The sequence below is a fragment of the Vitis riparia genome, chromosome 16 (genome assembly GCF_004353265.1).
Source record: "Vitis riparia cultivar Riparia Gloire de Montpellier isolate 1030 chromosome 16, EGFV_Vit.rip_1.0, whole genome shotgun sequence".
Lineage (NCBI taxonomy): Eukaryota > Viridiplantae > Streptophyta > Magnoliopsida > Vitales > Vitaceae > Vitis > Vitis riparia.
Genome location: NC_048446.1, coordinates 14,701,971 through 14,729,825, shown reverse-complemented (window position 1 = coordinate 14,729,825; position 27,855 = coordinate 14,701,971). Strand labels below are relative to the sequence as shown.

The 27,855-nt window shown below is 37.8% G+C and overlaps 2 protein-coding genes across 2 annotated transcripts; both read left to right on the top strand.

Moving 5' to 3' along the window:
* Positions 1 to 482: 482 nt before the first annotated feature.
* LOC117934025 (pentatricopeptide repeat-containing protein At5g62370) lies at positions 483 to 9,316 on the top strand. Its single transcript, XM_034855620.1, has 4 exons — positions 483 to 3,886; positions 4,029 to 4,103; positions 8,359 to 8,519; positions 8,837 to 9,316. Exon 1 carries the CDS (start codon positions 806 to 808, stop codon positions 3,815 to 3,817), a length of 3,012 nt encoding a protein of 1,003 aa, XP_034711511.1. The 5' UTR covers positions 483 to 805; the 3' UTR covers positions 3,818 to 3,886; positions 4,029 to 4,103; positions 8,359 to 8,519; positions 8,837 to 9,316.
* Positions 9,317 to 21,160: 11,844 nt separating this feature from the next.
* LOC117933858 (enolase) lies at positions 21,161 to 27,593 on the top strand. Its single transcript, XM_034855420.1, has 17 exons — positions 21,161 to 21,296; positions 21,908 to 21,971; positions 22,317 to 22,381; positions 22,649 to 22,696; positions 22,791 to 22,877; positions 23,007 to 23,087; positions 23,190 to 23,291; positions 23,372 to 23,452; positions 23,573 to 23,647; positions 23,969 to 24,031; positions 24,140 to 24,220; positions 24,507 to 24,701; positions 24,822 to 24,872; positions 25,804 to 25,892; positions 25,977 to 26,028; positions 26,603 to 26,659; positions 27,243 to 27,593. Exons 1-17 carry the CDS (start codon positions 21,231 to 21,233, stop codon positions 27,321 to 27,323), a joined length of 1,338 nt encoding a protein of 445 aa, XP_034711311.1. The 5' UTR covers positions 21,161 to 21,230; the 3' UTR covers positions 27,324 to 27,593.
* The last annotated feature ends 262 nt before the right edge of the window (positions 27,594 to 27,855 follow it).

Below are 27,855 nucleotides of genomic sequence, written 5' to 3'. Positions count from 1 at the left end.
CTTTTTTTTCTAATTAAAAATATATATATTTTTTGTTTTATAGCATAATTTACATATCTCAACTTGAGATTCTTATATCATATATCATATGAAGGAAAAAAAGAAAAGAAAAAAAAAGGGGGAGAATTAGGTTTATGGGAGTTGAAATATAATTTCTTTTACCAAAAATAATTTTTGACAACAATCCTTAAGAATATTTTTTTAGTATTTATAAAAACAAAATTATATTTCTAAATTAAATTTCTAATCAATTAGTTCAATCATGAAAGAGAATACCCAGATGAAAAGAAAAAAAAAATGAAAAAAAAAAAGAAAGAAATACGTGTATAAATAAATATTAGAATAGAATATTTATTTATTTTTTAAATATATTTATTTAAAATTTTCTTTTTATTGGTATCGTGATAAAGTTAGAGAGTATTTTTGTTCAATATAATTCAGAAACTTTAGGTCAATCAGACATCTTTCATGAACCGGAAGGATTTTGAAACATGGCACGGTGAAGGGACCGGTTCATCCTCCCCGCCACCAGTCTCATGTACCTCATGTCCATTAACCATAAGCTTCCTGCCACCGCCACCGCCGTCGTCTCTGCGTCGCCACCTCAAATACCATCTCCCTCTACATTTTTGTTTAATTTGCTTACTCTATAATTCCTTATTTCATTCACTTGGTCTTCTCCAATCCCAAGATTTTCCCTCATTTTTCCATCTGGTCCATAATTTTCCCACTTTGGTCTCTCCCCAACAATGAGAGTCTCTGCCTGTCGACCCATCTAAACCCATCTCTGAACGATCCGCAAGCCATGTTGAAGAAGGGGCTGAAGCCGCGCCGCCTCTTCTTCACACCCAAAAAAAATCTTGCAACTTGTTCTCCCGCACTAGACCCACCGCCATCTTCAGCCCCCACCACCGAACATCATAACAAACTTTGCTTTACCCTAACTGACCGCCTCATTCGCCGCGGGGTACTGTCGTTGGGTCAGCAAGTGGTTCGGAGAATGATCAAGCAGTCTCCGTCTGTTTCAGATGCAATTTTAGCCGTTGAGTTTGCCGCAGCACGAGGGTTGGAGCTTGACTCCTGTGGGTATGGTGTGCTTATGAGGAAACTCGTGGGTTCGGGTGAACACCGTTTTGCGGAAGCGGTGTATCGTGATTATGTTATAGCAAGAGGTATCATCCCTGACTCGGAAACGTTGAATTCTATGGTGATCTGTTACTGTAATTTAGGGAAATTGGAGGAAGCCATGGCTCATTTTGATAGACTATTTGAAGTCGATTCTTTTCCTTGTAAACCTGCGTGTAATGCAATGCTTAGGGAGCTCTGCGCCCGAGAAAGAGTCTTGGAGGCGTTTGACTACTTTGTTAGAATCAATGATGTTGGAATACTTATGGGTCTTTGGTGTTTCAATAGGTTGATTGACGGGTTGTGTGACAAGGGGCACTTAGATGAAGCATTCTACATGTTTGATACAATGCGTGAAAGAACTGGGTTGCCAGCTACCATTCATTTGTACAAAACTTTATTTTATGGTCTCTGTAGACAAGAGAGGGTGGAGGAGGCCGAATTGCTTGTGGGAGAAATGGAGTCCGAGGGGCACTTTATAGATAAGATGATGTACACTTCACTCATTCATGGATACTGCAGGGGCAAGAAAATGAGAACAGCGATGCGGGTTTTTTTGAGAATGCTGAAGATGGGTTGTGACCCAGATACTTATACTTACAACACTTTGATTCATGGGTTTGTAAAACTTGGATTATTTGATAAAGGATGGATATTGCACAACCAGATGTCAGAGTTGGGACTGCAACCCAATGTTGTAACTTATCACATTATGATTAGGAGGTATTGTGAAGAAGGAAAAGTGGATTGTGCTCTGACACTTTTAAATAACATGAGTAGTTTCAATTTGACTCCTAGTGCCCACAGTTATACTGTCTTAATTACTGCACTTTATAAAGAGAACAGGTTAGTGGAAGTAGAAGAATTGTACAAAAAGATGCTGGACAGTGGTGTTGTTCCTGATCATGTACTATTTTTTACCCTTATGCAGAAGCAACCAAAAGGGCATGAGCTTCATCTTGCTCTCAAGATATTGCAGGCAATTGCCAAGAATGGATGTAATTTGGATTTGTGTTTGCTCTCAACCTCTGCTACTCATAGTCCTACCCAGGATGTGGAGCAAGAAATTGAGTGCCTGCTTGGGGAAATTGTGAGAAGGAACTTTGCTTTAGCTGATGTAGCATTTGGTATTTTTATCAGTGCCTTATGTGCAGCAGGTAAAACCGATGCTGCTTTGCTTTTCATGGACAAAATGGTAAGTCTTGGATGCAGGCCTTTGCTTTCCACTTACAACTCCTTGATCAAGTGTCTTTTCCAGGAGAGGCTTGTTGAGGATGCCAAGTCCCTAATTGATCTAATGCAAGAGAATGGCATTGTTCCTGATCTTGCAACTTATTTAATTATGGTACATGAACACTGTAATCATGGGGACTTGGCCTCTGCATTTGGTCTTTTGGATCAGATGAATGAGAGGGGACTGAAGCCTAGTGTTGCTATTTATGATTCCATCATCGGTTGTCTAAGCAGAAGAAAAAGAATTTTGGAAGCAGAAAATGTGTTTAAGATGATGCTTGAGGCTGGTGTGGATCCTGATGCTATTATCTATGTCACAATGATCAGTGGCTACTCCAAGAATCGTAGAGCTATTGAAGCTAGGCAGTTGTTTGATAAAATGATAGAGCATGGCTTTCAGCCAAGTTCGCATTCTTATACTGCTGTTATAAGTGGATTAGTGAAGGAAAACATGATAGACAAGGGATGCTCATACCTCAGTGATATGTTGAAGGATGGATTTGTGCCAAATACAGTGCTTTACACCTCTCTAATCAATCAGTTCTTGCGGAAGGGAGAGCTTGAATTTGCCTTTAGATTAGTTGATTTGATGGATAGAAACCAGATTGAATGTGATATGATAACATGTATTGCATTGGTCAGTGGTGTTTCCAGAAATATCACCCCTGTCAGAAGAAGATGGTACCATGTAAAGAGTGGGTCTGCAAGGGTAAGAGAAATATTGCTCCATTTGCTCCATCAGAGCTTTGTTATCCCAAGGGAAAATTATCTAAGCTTTCCTCGTGGTTCTCCCCGCAAAATAAAATACTTTGCATTGAATCTGATGCAAAAAATTAAAGGCTCTAGCTTTATGCCAAATTTGTATCTCTATAATGGGATTATTTCTGGGTTTTGTCGGGCGAATATGATCCAGGATGCATATAATCATTTTGAATTGATGCAAACTGAGGGTGTATGTCCCAATCAGGTGACTTTCACTATTCTTATTAATGGGCATACCAGATTTGGTGAAATTGATCATGCAATAGGATTATTCAATAAGATGAATGCAGATGGTTTAGCTCCAGATGGAATTACATACAACGCTCTAATAAAAGGTCTTTGTAAGGCTGGGCGACTACTTGATGCATTGTCAGTGTCACATACAATGCATAAAAGGGGGCTTTTCCCTAATAAGTCTTCTTATGAGAAACTACTCAAATGTCTTTGTGCTGGTCATTTGGGTGTTCATGCCTTCAAGATATTTGAAGAAATGCTTTCCCATGACTATGTACCTTGCTGGTATAACTGTAACTGGTTGCTTTGCATTTTATGTGAAGAACATCGATGGCATGAAGCTCATATAGTTCTTGATGTAATGCTAAAGCAAAGAAAATATCCAGATGAACTGACGAAGAGGCTTCTGGTGGAAGCATGCAATAAGAAAATTTTCATGATTGAGGAAAATATTTGGGTGTGAAGTTGGACACCAACTTACCATACATACTTCAGCATATATGGAGCTTGGTGATATGGGGCTTTTCCTTTGGTAACTCCATATTCCTTGATCAACTCATTGTTCTTTTTTCCTTTTGTGCTTCCTTGTCAATATTCTTGTTTTTAAATTCAGCAAAGAATACTGGACATGGAAAATTAGCTATGTCACTAATTTGTATTGTGCATTTTTTCAGGGGGGATTGGAGCTTGTGTACCTATTTTTGGTGGCTTGCCAAAGAGCTATTCTGAGTTCGGCTGGTAACCAGCAGGTAGTTTTTCAATCTTGATTTAGATGGATCTTTTGTTTCGGTGGGAAAATATTTGTCATTAACTGTATTTGAACCAATTTATTGCTACTTTCATATAACAAGTAGAAGTGCAAATGATTGAAACAATATTTGAAGTAGATTATGAATTCATGAGCTATTAAATACTCTTGCATGCAACTATTCACACTTTTATTGATCATTTATAGAGATGATTATAACTCATGCAAGTGTGGATAATGTAGGATAACCTACAGTGGTATCTACAATAAATAACGTGAGGTAGTGCTTTGCATCTATGTATTCAAGGAGTGGAACAAGAAGTTGAAATTATCACAGTGGGGAAAAAGTATAAAAAGTGAGAAAAGAAAGAGAAGATAGGAAAAAAAGGATTGTAAAGCCTTGGAATCTCAATAAGATTTTCTAAAAGTTTCTCCTAACTTCTGTTTTTCCTTTTTGGGATTGCTCCTTTCCATGGTAGTTGAGGATGGGTAACTAGAAATGAGATACTTTTGCTAAGAGGGAGCCCTCCTCTCCTATGGAGTTTGTTGAGGAGTTTTCTTTCTACACGAGTTCCTGAGATATTGCTTTATCTGGGGTGGGTTTCATTGTTTTATGGGTTCTCTCTCTCTCTCTCTCTCTCTCTCTTTTTGGTTGTTGTTGTTTTTCTTTTATGAAGGGTCTTTTATCCTTGTTCATCCTTTTCAAAGTTCCAGAGTTAGGAATGGACCATTTTATAATTGGAAAGAAGAATAAAAACGCAAAATGCATTTGCAAGCTCTTTTGCTTATGATTTGTTAAGGATGATTTTTATTTGCAACTTTTTCAGAATTTATTTATTGATTAATTTTATATTGATGTATTGCTGATTATTGCCTTAGGATGTTACTATGAAGATCATCCTGGGCTATTTTTATTCTTTCTGCAAATGGTGCAATTTTGAATGTTAACCTTCGTCAGCCTAACTCTTCTGTAGGTACTTTAACCAATGAGGTGTTGCTCTTTTCCTTTTCTTCTAATGATTTTTCTAAATGAGCTGCATCTTGTCTTTCAAGGACTAATGGATGTGTTCAGTTATTATTCTGTTGCATTCAGTTCTGTACTTCCGTGCTTTACTTGTATTTGAGTGGTTGCCTTTGTAGTGCATTGTTGTGTAATGAAAGTTTTAGCAACTCCACATCTCTATTTCTACAAGCACTTAAACCTAGGTGAAAGATTTTTTATTTTCATATCCTTGGACCAAAATATCGCCAAAAATCAGTGAAAAATCAAAGATATATCAGGTATTGGTAGACCCCGATACAATATGGAAATATCCCTCATTCAAAAATTGCAGATTTTTCAATGCCTTACAATTTTAAAAGGGTGGAGGGCTTGGCAATTGATTCTAGGCCTCCAACGTGGAATGAAGGGCTCCTAACTGCTTGGGTTACCTTGCCCTTTAGAGTCTATTACATAAAAAGAATATATTATTTGTCCTCCCAAATTATTTTTCATTCTCTTATTTTTAAATTCTATCCAACAAATTTTTAAAAATATAAAGCATAGTAATAATCTTATTATTAAGTCTTTCACCATATCTTTTATAGAATAATTAAATGCAAGAGAAATATAAAATTGTAAATAAAAATATAAATAATTTTAAACAAAAATGCATATTATTAATAATTTTAAAGAAAAAAAATACATATATCTTTTATATCTTGAATATTAGATATATCATTATTTTAATGTTAAATGTGTTTCCAAATTCCACATATTATTGTTGAATGTCACAAATTATATCATATATATATAATATTATTTTCTTCAACAAAACATTTTCAATATGTGTATATAGCTTATTTTATTATTTCTTGAAGTTTCCTAATATTTCCCGATATTTCCGTAAAATCCACCCATTGATACTTCCGTAATGCCCAATATTTTAATACTTAAATCACAAGTCCTGTCCCGATATTTCTGTAAAATCCACCCATTGATACTTCCATAATGCCCATATTTTAATCCTTGAATCACAAGTCCTAAGGGTACATTTTTTATTTTTTTTTGGGGCTTCACCTTATTCTTTTAGTGCCTTATACTTGAACGAGGTCAGTCCTTACTTGGGCAATCATCTTTGTTCCTGCTCTAAGGTCCTTATTTGAGGTGTGTAAGAGACATTTTGTGTTCTACCACTCAGCATGTAGCTGTTCAGAGAATTCTCTCTTTCTAGCGAGTTACAATGAAATGCCTTTTGCCCATACTTAGAATCTGCCGGTTATTCCTGAAATTACTGAATTATTCCTCCCCTTTTTATTTGCATTCAAGAGCTGAATTTTCTCATCAGTTTTTCATTGCTAATACTTCTCTTAAGTTATATTCAAAATTCTTATTGTTTCTGTCTACTTCTTAAAGAGTGATCAGTCTTTTGTTTTCCTTCAATTGTTTCTCTCACTTGCAAATTAATTATTGAATTTTATTTGAGAAATACCCATTATTTTCCTGATGAATCTGAAATTTGAATCCCAATTGCCACTGCTGTTGTACCAAGTGTTCTTTTATTTCTGGATATACATGGTGACTATGGATACAAAAACAGCCTTCTCTTGGGCTCTTTTATTAAGTGTTTTGGGGTCTTAGTAGAACATGCCATATAGGCCAGCAAACACTGAAAAGATTGGGTTAATATTATTCACCTCTCTTGAGGTTTGGATTAAATACACCTACCCCCTATTAGTTTGAAATTTCATCAAATACCTTCCCTTCCCTTCTCATTTTTATTTTATTTTATTTTAAGGGAGATATTTAATGAAATTTCAAATTCATGGTGGCTAAGGTGATGTTTGTTTTTTTGACTTAATTTTAAATAAAACTCAAAACTAAATAGTGTTTAATAGTGTAAAGAATTAAGTTGTTTGTTTTTAATATTTTATTTCTATTAAGTATTAAGAAATAAAGAAAAACTAACATGTTCTTTTTAGCATTCAGAAAAAGCCATATATTTTGGCTTTAGCAAAAAAATTTAAGAAATAAGTAATAAGTCAACAAAAAGTAAAAAAACAAACAATCTAAAATCTGAAAGCAAGTTGCTTTCAGCAAAAAGTAAAAAAAAACACCACTTAAGTATGTTTAGCTTAAATCCCAAGGGAGGTTTACCTATCAAATAAATAAATAAAAAATTCCCGAGGCAAGTGAAATTTACCCTAAAAAGATCTAGTGATGCAGAAAAGGAACAAGTTTCGATATCCTTGTGTAGTTGTATGCAATGTTTAAACATGTCTAAGCACAGATACCCAAAGTTTCTGACCACTCACCTCAGGTTCCCATATTGTAATGTATGGAGTCAGCTTTATCCGATGTCCAGATGCATACCTGCACTTGAAAGTTGAAACTCATACCAAACCATGAAACAAAGTGCAACTTGCACCTATGCGATACACAGAGGCCCTGGATGCATTGCATCTTAGATTGTGTTTGCTGGTAATCAATATGCTTAATAAGCATGGATGCATATGAAGTGTAACTTAAAGATAGTGAAGATGTAACCCATGTTGAATCATTTGTTTAGTAAGTTAGCGATTGATTAAGCATTGACACCATACAAATCACAACTATTTACATGGCTGAACATGAAACAACATGCGCTACTCAGTGTCATTATCTCTCAATGAGGAGAAGAAAGAGACAAAACAACTGGTTTTGACTGAGTTGCATCACTTGAGTGTATCTCAGGTAAAGGTTTGTATTCTACCGTTTGAGGTTTTTCTTGAGATTTCAAAGTAGAGAATAAGCTTTCACCTTCATATGTAGGTTGATCTAGTGGGGTCTTCTGCTCCAAACACCTAATATCTGTTTGATACTCGTATTAATGTTAGCAATCATTCATCTGTGTTATATAGTGCATAAATACATTTTCCTTTCATTTTTACTAACATTTGCTTTTGGTATAGGTTGTATGCATGTTGGGGATTTTTATTTTGTTGTGGGGTGGGGGGTGTCCATTTTCGAAAGTATTTTTGTTCAGTTACACCCAGGGAATCTTCAGGAGGATAGAAATAATCTAGGGAAGATAAATGGCGAAAGACTTTCCTTAAGCCTTGGGCTTTTGAAAGCAAGTTAAGGAAATGTATATTTGAACCACCATTTTGGATTGTTATAGAATTCTAACTTTTGAAGTAGGCTACTAATGGTATGATAATACCTTTTACCCTTCTAACATTTTCTGGCTTTATCACTTAGAGAAAAGATCTAGCTTCACATACTGTTGTTCTTGCAGGGTCACTTTGAGATGCTTCCTTGGTCTGGATCATGTATGCCTACCAAAAGCAGAGGACAAAGAGGAGATCTGGTGGGGATGAGCATCTCTTTGGCAGGTCCAGATGGCCGTGTTCTGGGAGGAGGACTTGGTGGTCTATTAGGGTTGATGGCCCTGTTCAGGTAGCATTTTTCTCTAGTGATTAGCCGCTGTGTATCATTTTCCATTCTAATGCTTTTATCAGTACTGTTTTGACAATTTTTTCTTTCAGGTCAAATACTTTCTAGTATAATATTTTAATTCTTAAATATTAAAAGGTGAATATTAAACAAATATTAGATGACAATTATAACCATTATATGCTGTTACAACTGGAAATAACATGATAAACCTTGCATGTAGTAATATTTAACCGTTTTTACGCATTCGTTAATAGTATGTAGAGAAGGCCATGTCTCCAAATACTTCTCTAGACTCTAACCATTTTCGATTATGACAGGTTCTGGTGGGAAGTCTTCTGCCAGGCCACCAGCAGGAGCAAAAGCCAAACAAGCAGAGAATTGAGCCTGTACAAGCTGCTATCCCAACTACTATGAATTCTATCCCAAAAGCCTGAACCTCACATATCCCTTTTCCTTCCATGGGGACAGCTGGGCTTCTCTGAACTCCATGCAGGGCTCAAGGAATCTGGATGGTGACCATAAATTACCCTTGTCTGAAGGGGAAACTAAAGGTCCTAGTCAGTAAGAAAATGAGGCTTCTTGCTGATCATCATTTAGGTTCTCCCTTGAATGATGTGTTGAGGCTAACCTCAACTTCTACCTTCTTTGGGTTGGTGGTCTTTCATGAGCTTTGAGATGATGTGGAGGCTGGTCGTAGATTTCATGGGTTGAGAACCCTTTTTCATTTTATTTATTTTTTAGTTGCTCTTTCGATGTGAAAATGAAAAGGGAAATGCAAAAGTATCTTTCTTATGGTATATATCTGTGCTACTATGGAAAATATGTTAATACAAACTACTGAACAAAAATAGATGAATGACATTGGAATTTTGAAAATAAAAGATTCAAGCATTGGTGAATCATGAGCTCTTTGCTAAAATCTATTGCTCATGGATGGGATTGAATTGCCAACATATATCATGAAATTCGTGAGAATTCAACTATTCTCAAATGGACAGAATTTTATTTTAATAACTTTTTTTCAAACGTATCATAAGTTCGAGAAAAACTAAATGATTAGTTATTAAATAAAATATTAGAAAAAAAAAATTAATTATTGAAAAAAAAAAACAATTTCCAAATTAAATTGTTTCTAAATAAAAAAAGAAAAAAAAAAATTATTCTGAAAATATTATAAGTGAACACTTTATTATTTAGAAGTAACTGAAAAAAAAAAATTTAAATCCTTTTTTATAATTGTTTTCAAAATTTTGCAAAATGGTTTTTTAGAACAATTTTAAAAATTTGTTCTATAATGTTTCATAGAATAAAAATTTGTTTAGAATCTTAAATGTTTTTACCTTATTTTTAATAATTTTTATATCCCATGCTTTATTTTTAATCATTTTACATACTTATATAATTATTTTTTAAGACAAGTGAAAACAATGAAAAATAACTAAAAAAATGTTTTTTCTTAAACAATCTGTTTTCTATTATTAATAATAGAAAATTAAAAAAAAAAACAATTCCTAATTGTCAAACGTGTTTTTTTGGTTTTTTTACGCTTAAGAATAAAAAACTGTTCTCGAAAATAGTTGTCAAACATACCCTTAGGGTTTGTTAGGTAATTGTTTTAAAAAATAGTTTTTAATTTTTAGAATAAAAAATAAAAAATAAAAAACATATTTGATAATAATAATAATTAAAAAAGAAAAAAGAAAACATATGTTGTCGTTTTTAATTATTTTCTAAAGGTTGTTTAAAAAAATAATTATAAGAATAATTATAAAGAATGATAAAAATTTTAAGATTTGTTTGATAATTGTTTTATGAGAAAATAAAAGTTAATCTTAAAACAGAAAAACACCCAAGAGAGGGGGGAGGGGAGAGAGAGAGAGAGAGAGAGAGAGAAAGAGAATTCTTTTGGGAATTCTTTTTAAATACAACTCAGATTTTATAGTAGTTCGACACTTCCTTGCCTACGTCCACTCTCCTCAAGCTCCTAATAGAGTGAGAGTTCCACTAACTTGAAGTTTCAACCAAGCTTCTAAACCTTTATACTTAGATTTCGACTCCAATGAGCTCTTACACAATCTCTTCAAGTTTCAACTCACTTGAAGGCTTTAACACTCAATTAACAGATATGAATCTCTCAACCTAACTCAACAAAAGCTCAAATACAACTCAAGGCTAGGATGGATCACAAAGTTGCGCTAAAGGATATGCAAATGAAGATTTAATACACCAAGAAAATAATGAGAGCTTTTAAGGCAAGAATAAGTGGGTAGACAAATAAATGCATGTGTTCTTTTTTTCATAAATGAAGTGGACCTCTTTATTTATAGGTTTCTAACCTCGGGAACCAAGAAAATCAAAAAGCATACTCAACCGGTTGAGTTGGGGGTCGACCGGTTCATTATCCGTTGGAACATTTAATGTTTAGCAGGTAACTGTTACCCTCGACGGGACCTCAACCGGAGGTCAACCGGGAAGGCAAAATACCTCGATTGAGAAGGAAAGACTACTGGAAAAGAGAGTGTGTTTCGATCGGACCTCGATCGGGAAAGGTCAACCGATACCCTGACCGATTGAGCCGGTTGACCATTGCCTCGATCGATTCACCATTTTTGGCCCGAAAACCTATCTTTTTTTGTTCTTTTCTCTTCTAACACTTAGGCAAGGTCTTTAGGTAAATTAATATGCCAATTTTGAAGTGATTTTCCTAAGGATCATTTGATAAAACTCGAGTTTTAACGGAATTGTAACTTTAAATAATAAACTGAGTTTTTCAAAGATGCATGAAATGATATATAAATCCTAAGTACACCTATGCTTTCATCTTACATATGTTTCCTATGATTAAAGATCTTCCAAAGGTCTTGATCTTACATCCATTAGGTTATTTGATGAATTTCCAAATAAATACCTGAAATTCTTTATAATTTAAACCAATTAGTAACTTAACCATGATTTGTTATCATCAAAACTTGATTAGGAGAACCTTGGGCTAACATTTTCAAAAATAATTTTCTATTTTTTAGAATTCAAAATATAAGAAAACATATTTGATAATAGAAAAATATACAATAGTTTTTGTTCTTAAAATATATTGTTTTTAATTATTCACTTATTTTATAAATGTTGTTTTAAAAAATAATTATAAGAATGATAAAAAATAAAAAACAATATGTAAAAATTATTTTTTAAAACATATTTAAAAACAAAGAAAATAGGACATAATATTTGATGATCTCAAACACACATTTGTTTTACAAAACTATTTTTCATAGCTATTTTTTAAAATGGTTATCAACCAAGGTCTTAGTATCTAGAAAAAAACTAAAAAAAAAAAAAAAAAAAAATTAATATCAGAAAACATTTAAATAACTTTTATAAGAACTATCAGAAACATTTAAATTTGAAGCAAAAATGCTCCTAAATATCATTATCATTAATCATTTTTCTTAATTTCAAAAATCATGAAAGAATAAAATTTAAAAAGAAAATCAAAAGAAAAAGAATAAGAGACTGAAAGGAGGGTAGGTAATGAGAAAATGATGCAATTTTTATCAAAAACCAATGTTTTTTATTATTATCATTCTTTTAATTTATCTTTATTTATTTTTATTCAATTTTTTTTTTAATGTTTATTATCTTAATTTTAATTTCAATTATATTTTCCATGATATTCATGGAAGCTTTTAATGGATTCTAATATTGACAATTGTAAGAGAAAAATTATATAAGAAAATCATTTTATTTATAAAGATTAATTTGTAGCATTTAAATTATATTTTAATGGACTGTATAACAAATCTTATCCATCGGTAAAGAGATGAGATGAATTATCTTGGACTTATCATATCCATGCGATAATAAGATAAATGATAAGATATATTATTTAACTTCTTTTTTATATCCTTTTATAAATGAGATATCAGATACAAATATCTCATATATTATAAATTTATTTTTTTTCATTAGAAAATTTCATTTGTTTATTTGCATAATAAAATATTTTGATTAAATAAATTATAAATTTTTAGTTAATAAGAAAAGAAACATGAAATTATATTTAATATATTATAAAATAATACTAAAATAAGTATTGCTTAATATATATATAAAAATTATTTTTATATATGGAATAAAATAAAATAATATCTTTTTTATTTAAAAAGTTTATAAATAAAAAATAAACAATTAATTATTAAATTTAAATTATAAAACAATTTTCAAATAATACTGTTGGTGCAACGCTAACAAAGAGGATGTTTGACTAGCCTTGAAGCTTAAATGACGATCCAACCTGTACAAAGGAATCTGGATGGATTTTTCAGGCACACTCTTTCGAAACTTAAGTCAAAGATGGAAGACTTGAGCAAGATAATTTTTGTTTAGAAAAATTGGCAACATACTTATCTTATGATTAAGAGTGACTATTTATCTTTGCCCAATGTAATGTTTTCTTCGATGCCTTAATTGTGCCTTTAATTGAATATTTTAGTCTTTAATGTTAATGATTATCGGTTCATAATGGTTGTTGTGCTTTGACGAGTCTTGAAGTCTGAAGTTTCACCCTCGTAACGATTGCGTCAATCAATGCACTTACTACGCACTATAATTAATACTTGGTAGATGGAAATTGTCACACCCCTAAATATCACTTTAAATTTTTCACGAGTGTGCGGTGCTAAGGACTCTTCCTTAGCCAACCTTTCTTCCCAGCCTTTAGAAAAACACAGCAAAAGCAAAGTAACAACAATGTAACAGGGACACAAACGTGATTACAAGAACCCTTCCCAACTTGTAGTAAACTCACTACAAGATACAAAATTGTTTCCCTGAGTCAGAGTATGCTCACACCCCTTAAGCATTTAGAGAATCATCTCTCATCTCTCACTCTGTTCTTTCTCAAGGATGTAGGAGCCTTTTTAAAAGACCTACCTTGCAGTTTACATTTGAATTTCAAAATTCAAATCCTGGAGCCAATCTGGTGTTATGCAACTGGCTAGAACCGCCCATAACTGCCTTGCATAACCACCCACCACCCAAATGGTGGCCTGCTCGTGAACCACCCACTTGCACCAGCCATCAGCACCTCAGCCAACTGCAAGTCAATTATAGCTGACTGCTTGACTTGATCACTTACTGTCCCAACTAGCTGCCACTAGCTAGCTACACTGGTTAGTTGGCATCTCCTCAAGCCTTTCTCACCAAGCTGTTGGAGAGTCCCCCCTAACAAGCTATCTTCTTCCCCATAAGGTGCCTCTTGTGACCGGGTGCCTACCAACGTGCCATTGATCAAGGCCTTCTAAACCAGGCAACATGCACCAACCAACTAACCAAGTGTCTGGTGCATCAGTGTGCTTTCCCCACACAGATATGTGAGCCCATGCTATGTCTAGGTGCCCATGGCCTAGGCGTGTTGCTTGCTCCCACTATTAGGTCCAACTCTATAGCAACGAACCATGACATTGTGCCCATGGGTGATCCTTCTTGGTGCACAGGGCATTGCGCCCCTGTGCTATGCGTAGGCATCATGGGTGCGAGTCAGCTGCTGTCTAGTGCCCTATTAGACCATGGCATTGCGTCCATGGCTTCCTTAGCTGGCTCACCGCATAAGGCTTAGGCGCCCTAGTGCTTGTGCGGGGAGAAGGTAGGCTGCACCAGGCCTCGTGCCATTGCGGCCACGGGGTGCACATCACACATGTCATGGAGCCCATGTGTGCATGCTCGAGTCTCGTCCATGTGTCCTAGGCATGCCTAAGGCCGTGCCATGGTGTCCCCTTAGTGCGGTCAAAGCTTTCCCTTGGTGCTCCCCCCTTAAGTCATCTACCCCTCACTTAAAGAGCAATACGAGCAGTTTTCATAGTTTCTGGAGGAGACATCAATATGTTTGAGGAGACATAATGGAATATTTAAATAAATATAAATTTAATTCCAAAATAGCCCTCAGCCTTTATTTGCACCAACTCCATAGCCCACTTAAGCCTGGTGCGCGCGCGATGCCTATCTAGTGCGCACGCAATGCGCGCTTGGTGCCTATTTGGCTCGCTTGCGGTGCGCGTCTGAATCGCCTACGGTACGCGTCTGGCTCACACATGATCTCCTCACTTAGCTCCTGGAGTTTGAACCACCAACCCTCCAGGCTTTCCTTGCTCTCTGTTTAGGCTCTCATGGGTACAAGGCCTACCCATGAGGTCATTTTCTCCAAATTTGAGTCAAATGGCTAAGGGGCTAATAAACCCATCCCCACCTGTTGAAGTCGACGCCCTCGTCGACTTAGTCTACCAGTATGCCTGGACCGCCTTCTCAAATTGCCACAATGTAACATTTCTCTCTCATGTAGCTTCTGCTTCTGAAGTCCCCTTCCATTGAACCAAGAAATCAGTTTGCCGGTTCTTTCTGCTATGTTCCATGGTCTTATGATCCAAGATTTTCTCTACCTCTCGATCAAACTGCTTCATGACCAAGTGAGGGGCCTGTTTTGTTTGCACCCTTTCTACATCCAGATCCTCATGGTAAGGCTTCAGAAAACTAACATGGAAAGTTGGGTGAAGCTTGAGCCTCTCATGCAGCTTCAATATGTAGGCCACCTGCCCAACTCGTTTTATCACCTCGAATGGTCCATCATACTTAGGAACCAGACACCTCTGCCTTGTCTTGTTACTGATTTTCTTCCATATCTGAGGAGTCAATTTCAGAAGGACCCTATACCCAACCTGAAATTCCAAGGGTCTCTTATCACGGTCTGCATACTTCTTCATGCGTCTGGCTGCCTTCTCCAGATTATCCCAGGCCTCATCAAACATCTCATGTCGGGACTAAGCCATCTTATATGTTGCAGGACTATTTCCTCTTGTTTTTTGCTTAGCCACCTCCAAAGGCATCCGTGGTTGCACCCCAATAGCCAGCTCAAAGGGACTCATCCCTGTTGCTGAGCTCCTCCGCAGATTATAACACAATTGGGCAGTATCCAACAAATCCACCCAATTCTTTCGTGTTGCTGTCACATAGTGCCTGAGGTATTCCTCTAGCAAGGCATTGATCCTCTCTGTCTGCCCATCGGTCTGAGGGTGGTTGGCTGTAGGAAATTCCAACTCTAAACCCAAGAGTTTGAACAGCTTAACCTAAAACCAACCAGTGAATTGTGCATCCCGATCATTGACTACGTCTCTAGGCAACCCAAAGAGCTTGACAATATTACTGAAAAACAACTTAGTCGCTTCCTCCGTAGGGCAAGCATTAGGGGCAGGTATAAACACAACATACTTAGAGAATCTATCTACAAAAAAAAAAAAAAAAAATAGATTTCAAGTCATGAACCTTTGGAAATCCAGTGATGAAATTCATGAAAATGCTCTCCCAAGGTTTCTCTAGAATTAGGAGGGGTTGTAGCAACCCTGCAACCTTCTTCCTCTCAGTCTTGTCCATCTGACAAACCAAGCAGGATTTTACATATGTCTAGACATCCTCACCCATCTTAGGCCAGTAATAGGATTTGGCTAGCAGTGCTAGAGTCCTCTATTCACCGGGATGGCCTGCCCACTTCGCATCATGAGTTTCCCACAGTAATTCATTTCTCAAGCCGTTTGCAGGAACATACCATCTTCCTCCTTTTGCCACAAGGAGGTCTCCTTCTAGCCAATACCTTCTGATCACACCCTCCTTAACTTGCTGCTTCAGCCTGCCATATGTAACATTTTTCTCCGCAGCTTGCTTGATTTTCTCATTGAAGTCAGAGATGACTTCTGAGAGGGTCGTGATGTAGGTAATCACCTCTTTTCTACTCAAGGCATTAGCCACAGTGTTATGTCTTCTTGGTCGATACAACCATTCAAATTTAAAGTCAGTCAGAAACTCCAGCCATCGTGCCTGTATGGGACTTAACTTCTTCTGAGTTTTGAAGAAAGTGTTAGTCACATTGTTAGTGACCACTGTAAAAATGCTTCCCAATAAGTAATGTCTCCACTGCTGCAGGCAGTGAACCACAACTGTCATTTCCTTCTCATGAGCAGAGTACCTCTGCTCAACATTGTTTTGCTTCCTACTTTCAAACGCCACAGGGTGCCCTTCTTGCACCAAGACTCCACCCAAGGCTCTATCTAAGGCATCTGTTTGGACTTCAAAGGGTAAGTCCAAGTCTGGCAAACATACCAGAAGGCATTACCAGAAACTCGTATGAACCATACCAAGTTACACATGTTGTTTTCCCCTCATCTCCTGCTACAATCTGCACTTGCCAATAGCCTGATCTCAGGTCCAACTTGGTGAAGTAAGAGGCTTTTGACAATATGCCAAACAACTCGGCAGCCAAGGGGATCGGGTACTTGTTCTTGATGGTCGCCTTGTTGAGAGCTCTATAATCCACACACATGCGGATAGAGCCATCATGCTTCTTTTAGAACAACACTGGTGCACCATATGGGGCCCTTGAGGGCTAGATCAAGCCTGCATCCAACAATTCCTTCAATTGCTTACATAACTCCAACAACTCTGCAGGAGACATCTTGTAAGGGGCTTGAGCCGGGGCCTTTGTTCTAGGTAGCAGTTCAATCTTGTGGTCAATAGGTCGCCAGGGTGGCAATTCCTTGGGAAGTTTTGCAGGCATTACATCTTTGAACTCCTTAAGGATTTTGACCACTGAATCAGGGACTTCCATAGACTGTCCCTCCTTGATCTCGATCAAGGTTGCAACATATGTCTCCTGGCCCCTCTTCAATCCCTTCTTCAATTGGATAGCAGACAACATCTCAGGCTGACCCTTGCCACCATCCTTGGCCCTCAAGGCCTGCACGAAACAGGGCTGCTTTTCTTCCAACACCATCAGTCCACCGAGATGTGGGATCAAGGCCACCTTAGCCCTCAAGAGGAAATCTACACCAAGGATCAAGTCGAAGTCGTCCAAGGGTACACAAAGTAGGCTGCATGTACCCTTCAAGTCACCAATTTGCATGGGGACATTCTTTGCTACCCCTTGGATCTTTTGGGCTTTGCTATTGACTACCTTGATCCGGTTGGTATCCTCTTTCAACTTCAATCCCAACCTAGTTGCTTCTTTGGTGGCCACGAAGTTGTGAGTGGCACCACTGTCCACCAAGGCCTTCACTTGCACACCATTTACAACTACATGAACATATATTAGGGACTTCTGGACTAGGGTCTCACCATTAATCACGTTCAGGAGTTGTAGTGGGTTGACTTTAAGAGGGGTCTTTGAGTTAGATTCTCCCTTGTCATCTGCAGTCACAAGGGCTGAGAGTTTCTCTCTTTTGGGGTAGTCTCTGGCTCGATGAGGGCCATTGCAGATGAAACATCCTGCCATCCGAGTGGTCTGTTGCACAAACTTTGTGGTATTCTCCACTAGTTTTCCCCCTATAGCAGCCTCCTTGTTCTGTTTCTTCCACCTAGACTTCTTAGAAGTCTTGCCCTCAGCCTTAGGCTTCTTATTTTCTTCTGACTTGGGTCTCTGTATGGTGGAGATGTCGCCACCCATCTTGTAGTCCACCAAGCAATCTGCTGCAGCCATGGCAGTAGGGAGATCATGAATCCCTTGCCTCCTAAGTTCCGTCTGAACCCACCATTGCAATCCAGACATGAAATTGAAGAGCTTGTCCTCATCTGACATGTTCTTTATGTCTAACATCAAGGAACTGAATTCCTTGATGTAGTCCCTCACAGATCCGATGTGTCTAAGCCTTTTCAGCGCTTCCCTGACCACCCAAGCAGTGTTAGTGGGGAAGAACTAATCCTTCAATTCCTTCTTCAAAGTCTCCCAAGTGGTGATTTAGGGCCTTCCAGACTCTGCATCGTCTTCCATCCTAGTTCGCCACCATAGTTTGGCATCACTAGTCAGATACATATTGGTGATGGACACCTTCTCGCCATCAGGAATGTGAGCAGCCTTGAAGAACTGCTCCATGTCCCACAAGAAGTTCTCCAACTCCTTCGCGTTCCTGTTACCGTTGAAGCCCTTAGGCTTTAGGACTCGGATTTTGGAAGGGGCTTCAGGGCCTGAGGAGGATCCCTGTAACACAACCTTCTTGAGAACAACAATGTTCTCTCCATAAGACTGTAGGGCTCCCTTGAAGTCATTCATCAGGGATTACATCTCTGATTTCAATGCAACAAATTTCTCTTCAAAGAATTTGTTATGGGTCTCCAACAGATTCCTTTGCACTTGAATTTCTCCCATGGTGTGTTTTGCCCACAAAGCCACAGTGTCATCCTCACGTGGCCATTCTCCCAACGCTTCTTCCATCCGAGTCATCCTTTCCCGTAGGGCGTCCATTACATTATCACCAGCCATCTCTGGTGCAGGCTCTGATACCAATTGTCACATCCTTGAATATCACTCTAAATTTTTCACGAGTGTCCGGTGCTAAGAACCCTTCCTTAGCCAACCTTTCTTCCCAGTCTTTAGAAAAATACAACAAAAGCAAAGTAACAACAATGTAATAGGGACACAAACGAGATTACGAGAACCCTTCCCAACTTGTATTAAACTCACTACAAGATACAAAATTGTTTCCCTGAGTCAGAGTATGCTTACACCCCCTAAGCATTCAGAGAATCATCCCTCATCTCTCACTCTGTTCATTCTCAAGGATGTAGGAGCCTTTTTAAAAAACTTACCCTACAGTTTACATTTGAATTTCAAAATTCAAATCCTGGAGCCAATCTCGTGGTTATGCAACTGACCAAAACCGCCCATAACTGCCTTGCATAACCACCCACCACCCAGATGGTGGCTTGCTTGTGAACCGCCCACTTGCATCAGCCATCAGCACCTTAATCAACTGCAAGTCAATTGTAGCTGACTGCTTGACTTGATCACTTGCTGTCCCAACTAGCTGCCACTAGCTGGCTGCACTGGTTAGTTGTCATCTCCTCAAGCCTTTCTCACCAAGCTACTGGAGAGTCCCCTTAACAAGCTGTCTTCTTCCCCGTAAGGTGCCTCTTGTGATCGGGTGCCCACCAACGTGCCATTGATCAAGGCCTTCTGAACCAGACAGCATGCACCAACCAGCTAGCCAAGTGTCTGGTGCATTAGTGTGCCTTCCCCACACTGATATGCGAGCCCATGCCATGTCTAAGTGCCCATGACCTGGACGTGTTTCTTGCTCCCACTATCAGGTCCAACTCTATAGCAACGAACCATGACATTGCGCCCATGGGTGATCCTTTTTGGTGCACAAGGCATTGCACCCCTGTGCTGTGCGTAGGCATCATGGGTGTGAGTCAGTTGCTATCTAGTGCCCCATTAGGCCATGGCATTGCACCCATGGCTTCCTTAGCTAGCTCACCACACAAGGCTTAAGCGCCTTCGTGCCTGTGCGGGGAGGAGGTAGGCCGCACCAGGCCCCGTGCCATTGCGGCCACGGGGTGCACACCACACATGTCATGGAGCCCATGTGTGCGTGCTCGAGTCTCGTCCGTGTGTCCTAGGCACGCCCAAGGCCGTGCCATGGTGCCCTCTTGGTGCGGTTAAGGCTTTCCCTTGGTATTCCCCCCTTGAGTGACCCCCCCTTAAAGAGCAATACGGGCCGTTTTCATAGTTTTTGGAGGAGACATCAATATGCTTGAGGAGACATAATGAAATATTTAAATAAATATAAATTAAATTCCAAAATAGCCCTCAGCCTTCATCTGTACCAACTCCATAGCCCACTTAAGCCTGGTATGCGTGCGGTGCCCATCTGGTGCGCGCACAATGCGCGTCTGGCTCGCACATGTCCTCCTTAGTTAGCTCTTGGAGTTTGAACCACCAACCCTCCAAGCCTTCCTTGCTCTCTGTCTAGGCTGTCATGGGTGCAAGGCCTACCCATGAGATCCTTTTCTCCAAATTTGAGTCAAGTGGTTAAGGGGCTGACAACAATCCACAATGCTCAATTGTTTTGTGTTCGTCTATACCCTAGGCAGATGACTAATGCTACATGACTCTTGTGCTAAACATGCTTTGCATTAGATGACGCTTAGGGCTCATGTTGGACCGCAATGAACGTCCCACACATACAAAATAAATTTTTTTAACACTAAAATATAACGTTAATTCCACTTTTATTTTTTATAAATCAAATATAATTAATCTTAAAGGATATCATATTTAATAGGAAATTACCTTTTAAGGTATATAGGATATGATTTTTTATTGACTATAACATAAAGTTCTTTTGGCCTCTTGGATTAATTTTTATTTTCAAAAATAAATTTTTTAAGGGGAAAGTAAGCCCACTTTTTCCACGTTCCGAAAACAATTAAAGCACTAAACAGGTCAATTGGCCCACTGCTTATGAAAACTAGCGGCCAAGCCAAGCACTTCTTTTCATAAAAAAACCACCGTCGAATAATCCGACTATGCTTTCCACCTGTTGAACGGGAAATATTCCGGTGCTTCATCCACGAACGCACTCATTTATTATGATACGCCACGTGTCAAAATTGAAGGCAGAGAGGAAAATTATTAAATGCGAGTCTATACTTTGGGTTGTGATCGTGGTCCGTGAAACACCTGATTTCATCGACTTCTCGTGATGCCCAAGAAATCAATCACAGCCGTTCACGTGGTCTTCCGCTTTTGAAACAAAACCAACGGCCGAGACCAAATCAGTGTGGTGGTGGAGGATCACTTTTCTATAAATACCCTACCAAGCCTTAAATTATTTTCTCGGAGAACAAACAAAACAAAAGCAAACAAGGAAAGCTCGTGAGATCGAAGTGACGACAATGGCAACCATCAAGGTCATCAAAGCTCGACAGATCTTCGACAGCCGTGGAAATCCCACCGTTGAAGTCAGTTTCATTGATCCCTCGAAATTTCTCGATTTCCACCAGCATTTTGATCTCTGTTTTTATTTTAATTTTTTTTTTAATAATTTGAATTTGCTACTTGGTTCCCGGGAAAGCGTAGGCTATGTGAATGAGCCGAGGCTTTGAATATAGTAATCTGGATTGTTTGGAAGCCGAGAAAGTTAACGATTTCGCGATTCAAGTGCTTTTTGCAAAACCACGTGAAAGGTGGGGACCTGGCTTTTTCTTTTGTTTTCCGCCATTTACACGTGAACCAAACCAAACGGATCGTGGATTTGTAGACTTTTGGCCTTTTCGCGTTTTGTTTACGGATGCATGTCGACTATTCATCTGTTTCGTTGTCGGGAAAATGTAGTAAAATAAAAGAGAACAAAGAGGTTTAGAATCTTAGATTTTCTTTGCTTAAGACACGGAAACAGAATAATTACATCTGAATGAGCCATGTATAACTGTTTGGTTTAGTTGAGGTGATAGATTCTAAGTTTTCTTGCTTTCACTTGGTTTTTCCGGGAACCAAACAGTGGATGACTGGTTTTTTGGGTTCTGTAATAGAGACACGTAGAAACTGTTTCTAAAAGTAAAAGTGATTTCAGGTTGATGTTACGCTCAGTGATGGAACTTTTGCGAGGGCTGCTGTCCCAAGTGGCGCTTCAACAGGTAATACAAGAAGATATTTTTGAGTTAAAAAAATAGTGATATTTACTATGTGAATAGCTCTTACCTTGATTTCCAGAAATTTGAAGGAATGTTAGGGTTCTCCTCTTGTTATATTTGGTTTTCCTACCACTTTATGTCCCCAGTGGCAGGCCAATTTTTCTTTTTCTGTTACCTTTTCTGTTAGTTTATATTGCATATACTATTAAATGAACTCTTCAATGGTGAAGAATTCTTTTTCATTCACATACATTTGGTCTTTCTTAATCAATTTCATGGTTGTTACATGCCTGAAGTAGTATTTTCTAATTCTGACTTTCTTTTCTTAACAATTTATGCATATTTAAGGTATCTACGAGGCTTTGGAGTTGAGAGATGGTGGATCTGACTTCCTTGGGAAAGGTGTCCTCAAGGTATCTGATTACTTTTGAACCCTTAATTTATTATTGTAATGTTTTTTGTACGATGAATGCTCAAAGTTTACTTCAAATTTATTGTCAAATTATGCAATTGAACAGGAACAAAACCCTTTTCTTGCTAGAAATATTTACACCCTTTTGTCATTAATTCATTGATGACCTGAGACTAGCATCTTTCTTAAGAGCCTATGTGATGTTTTGACAATTGAGACTTACCTGATACTGAACTGATCATGATATGTTTATATTCTTTTGGTGTAGGCGGTGGAAAATGTGAATGCAATCATTGCACCTGCTTTGATTGGAAAGGTATCCTGTGAACATTTTTCATTTTGGTTTTTCTTGAAGCACATGAAAACAGGGCGTTGATGCATATTTATTCTGTTATGCGTTTATTGGAAAGGACCCAACAGAGCAGGTTAAGATCGACAATTTCATGGTGCAACAGCTTGATGGAACAGTTAATGAATGGGGTTGGTGCAAGCAAAAGGTATTATAGAACAGTTTTTCAGACATTAATACTTCTGATGACAGCATATTATTTCAAGTTTCTTAGTGCTACTTCTCCTGTTTTGGACTTTATGATGACTGGATTTTTTCTTCTTTTCAACTATATTAGCTTGGAGCAAATGCTATATTGGCAGTGTCACTTGCCGTGTGTAAAGCTGGAGCTATGGTGAACAAAATTCCCCTTTACAAGGTACAGTATGCAGTAGCATAATTCATTCATAGTTATTTTAAACTAATTACATGCATAAATTTTTCTTACATGATTACTCTTGTTTATATTTGTACCCTGCAGCACATTGCTAATCTTGCTGGAAACAAAAAGTTAGTGCTGCCTGTACCTGCATTCAATGTTATCAATGGAGGTTCTCATGCTGGCAACAAACTAGCCATGCAGGTTAAATTAAAGTCTGAGCTTGGTTATGAATTTTTAATGTCCTTTGCTGTTGAAATTCTTATTAATCCCAATTTTTACAGGAATTTATGATTCTCCCACTTGGGGCATCTTCTTTCAAGGAAGCTATGAAGATGGGTGTAGAAGTATACCATCATTTGAAGGTAGCATTAATTTTATTATTATTATTATTTATATTTTGTGCATTTTACCCCTTGAAATTTAGTTTAACATATTCACATTATCTTAGGGCTTATCATGTTTCTATTTGTTTGCTCTTCCAGTCTGTAATTAAGAAAAAGTATGGTCAAGATGCAACCAATGTTGGTGATGAAGGTGGCTTTGCTCCCAATATTCAGGTTCGTAATTGCTCATTCATTATATCATTCTGGGATTTTCATTTCATGCTTGAAGCTTGAAGAAAGCTATATGGTCAAATCAGAGGCTAATGGTCTATTCAAGTTGGTTTCTTACCTGTTTGTCCCACTATAGAAAACCACCCTACCCACCTCATCAATTTTGTAGTAAAATGTAATTAAAAGTTTGAATAGTATCACATTCTGTTCATCGATATTTAAGAACATACCTCAGGTACAAGTCTGGATACTTTTCTCTTTGGTTTAGTGAATGTCCAGGATAATGTTTTGATTTTAGATATATTCATGTGATGTGAACTGCAGGAGAACAAGGAAGGCCTTGAACTACTGAAGACAGCTATTGCAAAAGCTGGATATACTGGAAAGGTAACTTCTCTCATCTTTGAAATCTAACTTATATTTCTTAGCACTTATTCTATTTGCATGGTTATTATTTTTGGTTTTACATTCACTGATTATTGACTTTTCTTGCAGGTTGTAATTGGGATGGATGTTGCTGCTTCAGAGTTCTATGATAACAAGGATAAGACCTATGACTTGAATTTCAAGGAAGAGGTAGCAATTAACTCTATCCTCTAACTTCTTAAGGAATTTTACTCAATAGTGCATGGTCCGAGATATGTCGGGTTTATGTTGTCCTGTTTTTTCACAATAGAAAATGGTCAATGGACCATCATTTAATTGGCTTTTATCCAAAAAGCCCGATAAGAGGTGTGCTTGGTACAACCTGCCAAGGAAGTACCATCACTTCAGAAACTAAATTAGGATTTCCTATCAATATTTTGAGCAGAAAATCCTTGTAATTTGAAGCACCTAACTGAATAATAACCATCTGCTGCAGAACAATGATGGATCACAAAAAATATCTGGAGACAGCTTGAAGAATGTTTACAAATCATTTGTGAATGATTACCCAATTGTTTCAATTGAAGACCCATTTGATCAGGATGATTGGGAGCACTATGCAAAGATGACATCTGAAATTGGCGAGAAAGTTCAGATTGTTGGTGATGATCTCCTTGTTACAAATCCTAAGGCAAGCTCTTACTACCACCAAAAGCTAAAAATCTAAGATGAGCTTATGACCACCATAAGCTCAAAATGTAAGATATGCGTGTTTATGACTTCAAATCCCTTTTTATTGTGGCTGCTACAGCGTGTGGAGAAAGCAATCAAGGAGAAGGCTTGCAATGCCCTTCTATTGAAGGTAGTTGTCACTTCCTTTTTCCTGCTTAAAGAAGGATATATCCTTACCTAGGATTGCCATGCACATCATATTTAGTCTAATCTTAGTGTTTGTTTGTTAGCTTAATGGCTCACTGCAATTAAGTTGCAAAGTTCATGGTTTTTTGCTGCTTGAAAGTAGTTTTGGATTAGGAATAAACTCATCTTCTATGGGAGAATAGTGTTACAACCTGCCCAAGTGACCCTCCCCTGAGCTTATATAAGTGAGTAGGAAGCTTCTGAAAACTCTTGGAGTCATCTACACTAGTGGAGGAGCGTGAAGGGTTCTGGAGAGTCCTGGAGATGTCCACACATCTCTACACAAAAGTGGAGGACCAGGGAAGCATATGGGATGTTCTAGAGAGTTCTAGACGTACTTGTAAATAGCCTTTGTATAGAGAGTTCTATGATAGAGTGGAACCTTTGTGGGTTCTAGAGAGTTCCATTGGTACTTATAAATAGGTGAGGGCCTCATTTGGCCAAGACACCACCCAAAATAGCTAACCAATGAAGCAAGTGACAGCTTCCAAGCATTGTAAAAGCTTCCATGTGCGATAAAGCTTCCTTTCTTAAAGTGTTGCCTTAGGCTCTCTTAGCTTTCAAGTTGTGTGCCTCTAACTTAGCCTAGCTAGTTAAGTGTAAGGGGAGGGCTGGCTTAGTAACATCAAGTGTCTTGAGATGTTTAAGTGTCGCATGTGAGCTTAGGAAAAGGCTAAGTCTGTGACAATAGGTTGGCCTATTTTACTTACCTTTTAGAGTTTGCAAATGCACTCATGCTACTGATAAAATTTTACACATGAAATCTGTATAAATAAAAAAATAAAAAAAAATTTACACATGAAGATTGGATGGCACAGATCTTTGATCATCCATTGAATTGGAACTTCTGTACTGACTAGTTTATGATTGGCCAGGTGAATCAAATCGGTTCAGTAACTGAGAGCATTGAAGCTGTGAAAATGTCTAAACGAGCTGGCTGGGGTGTTATGGCAAGTCACCGAAGGTACAAAATGTTTTTTGTCTACTAAATTTTTTTCAGTATTATTTGAAATGGCATTACTGATCCAGTTTCCCTTGCACAATACAGTGGTGAAACTGAGGATACTTTCATTGCAGACCTTTCAGTTGGTTTGGCCACGGTAAGTGTTGGGGTTGTTCTCCTTTGCTTCGTCTGTCTTTTTCCCCTTCATATTAAATGTTTTAGCTCCAGCTGCTAAATATCTGAGTAGCTGCTCTTCTCTCGATGCATACACTAGGTCACCTAACTCAAAGTCTTGTTTGTTCTCCCTTGAATTTTCAATATCTATTAGATGAATTTTGTATGTTGGTCATTTTTCCCACTGCTGGATTGGTCTTTTATGGTTTTGGGTGATTTGATTTTGAGAAATTCCTTTAGTACTTGTTCCCTCTTTTTCTCTTTCTCCAAAAAGAATCACGATATGAAATTCAGATAGGAATTATGTTCAAATTCATTTGGTCTTCCTTTTTCTTAGCATGTCTCTTTCCAAAACTGGTAGCTTCTGTTCCCTATAACTTGAGAATTTTCTGTAATATTGAAGCTCTTTGTACAGTGCATACTTGGATTAATATTGATTCTCTGTTTTTTGCAACATGAAAATAAAATTGTAGTATCATAATTAAGAGATTTGACGGTTTTCTGGACAGCATCTCAAGTTGATATGACCTGATGATGTGTGCCTTATATGCAAACAGGGCCAGATCAAGACTGGAGCTCCTTGCAGGTCAGAACGCCTTGCCAAATATAACCAGGTAAAGCTCTATTATCATTTACTTGGGTTGAAAAGGGAATTGCTGTGAGTGTCCAGCTCCCATGGTCTAATGCATATGCCATTTATTATAGCCTTGTCAATGTGAATCAGGGGTCTAATTTCTTACAGCGGATGCCATTAGAAAAATTATTTACTTCAATATTGTGCACCGAACCTTCCTTTTCTTCGTTATTTAGAAATTCTGAAAATAAGATCCCTTTTCTTCACCAAAATGGAATGGAAGTTTTAAAATCTTAATCCAACTTTATCTTGTTTCACTGGCACCATGGCCCCTTCTTTGCCCCTTCTTTACTACTTGAGCCCTGGGTGATCAGCCCTTGGACTTACCAAGGGCTACTTCCCTATAGTAATTCGTCATCTAGTTTCGAGTCCTATGCATTTCCCTATGAATAAAATCCATCTAGTTTTCCTTTCTCTTTAATTTTTGGTGGATAGCTAGCTCATATCGGTCTCTGGATATTGGTCCAAAACTTTGAGTCCTTGTTGATTCACAGCCTTCTTTGCACCCAACTCTGGAATTTTAGTCCTTGTCTTTGAGCAGTTTCTACTTGTTGGTATTGCAGCTTCTTAGGATCGAAGAAGAGCTTGGATCTGCAGCTGTGTATGCAGGAGCAAAATTCCGAGCACCAGTGGAACCTTACTAAAATATGACGCAGTCACCAAGCAAGTATCTAAATAAATAAAGGATATAATTTTGCAGTAATCAATAGTGTGTTTTTTCACCGGTAGAGAGAGAAGTTTGAACCTTTGAGAAGTAAGACATAATCTTCCCAGTAGTTGCGGAGGATGCTTTCGAGCTGTTTTTACCCCCCTTGATGTTTTGAGATCGACTCCTTGTGTTTTGAATATATTATGATGTGGTATTTTCCTGAGGTGGTTCTAGGTTTTATAATGCAATGATTTTGTTGCCTTCATAGAGCGAATGCTACTCACATAGCACCTCACTTGGTAAATCTTAAGTCTGATTTTCTTAAATTGGGAGGGGAAGGAAATTTATAGTTGCATGCGAGACTAGAAAACATCTGTATTGATCTAATTTTAGAAATAACAATGTTTCTCAAGACGATTGTTCACATCCAATCCTAAGGATGTAGGGGAACAAGGGGTTAATTTTATACACATCCTATGAAGCTTGGTATAAATATTCTTAATCACTATTCATTTCAAATTCACTGA

Excerpts from the sequence above, each read along its gene's own strand:
- LOC117933858 (XM_034855420.1), top strand. The coding sequence starts at position 21,231 with ATGGCAACCATCAAGGTCATCAAAGCTCGACAGATCTTCGACAGCCGT. Across the intron at positions 22,878-23,006 it reads GGGGTTGGTGCAAGCAAAAG|CTTGGAGCAAATGCTATATT; the intron begins GTATTATAGAAC and ends CAACTATATTAG. Across the intron at positions 26,660-27,242 it reads GCCTTGCCAAATATAACCAG|CTTCTTAGGATCGAAGAAGA; the intron begins GTAAAGCTCTAT and ends TTGGTATTGCAG.
- LOC117934025 (XM_034855620.1), top strand. The coding sequence starts at position 806 with ATGTTGAAGAAGGGGCTGAAGCCGCGCCGCCTCTTCTTCACACCCAAA.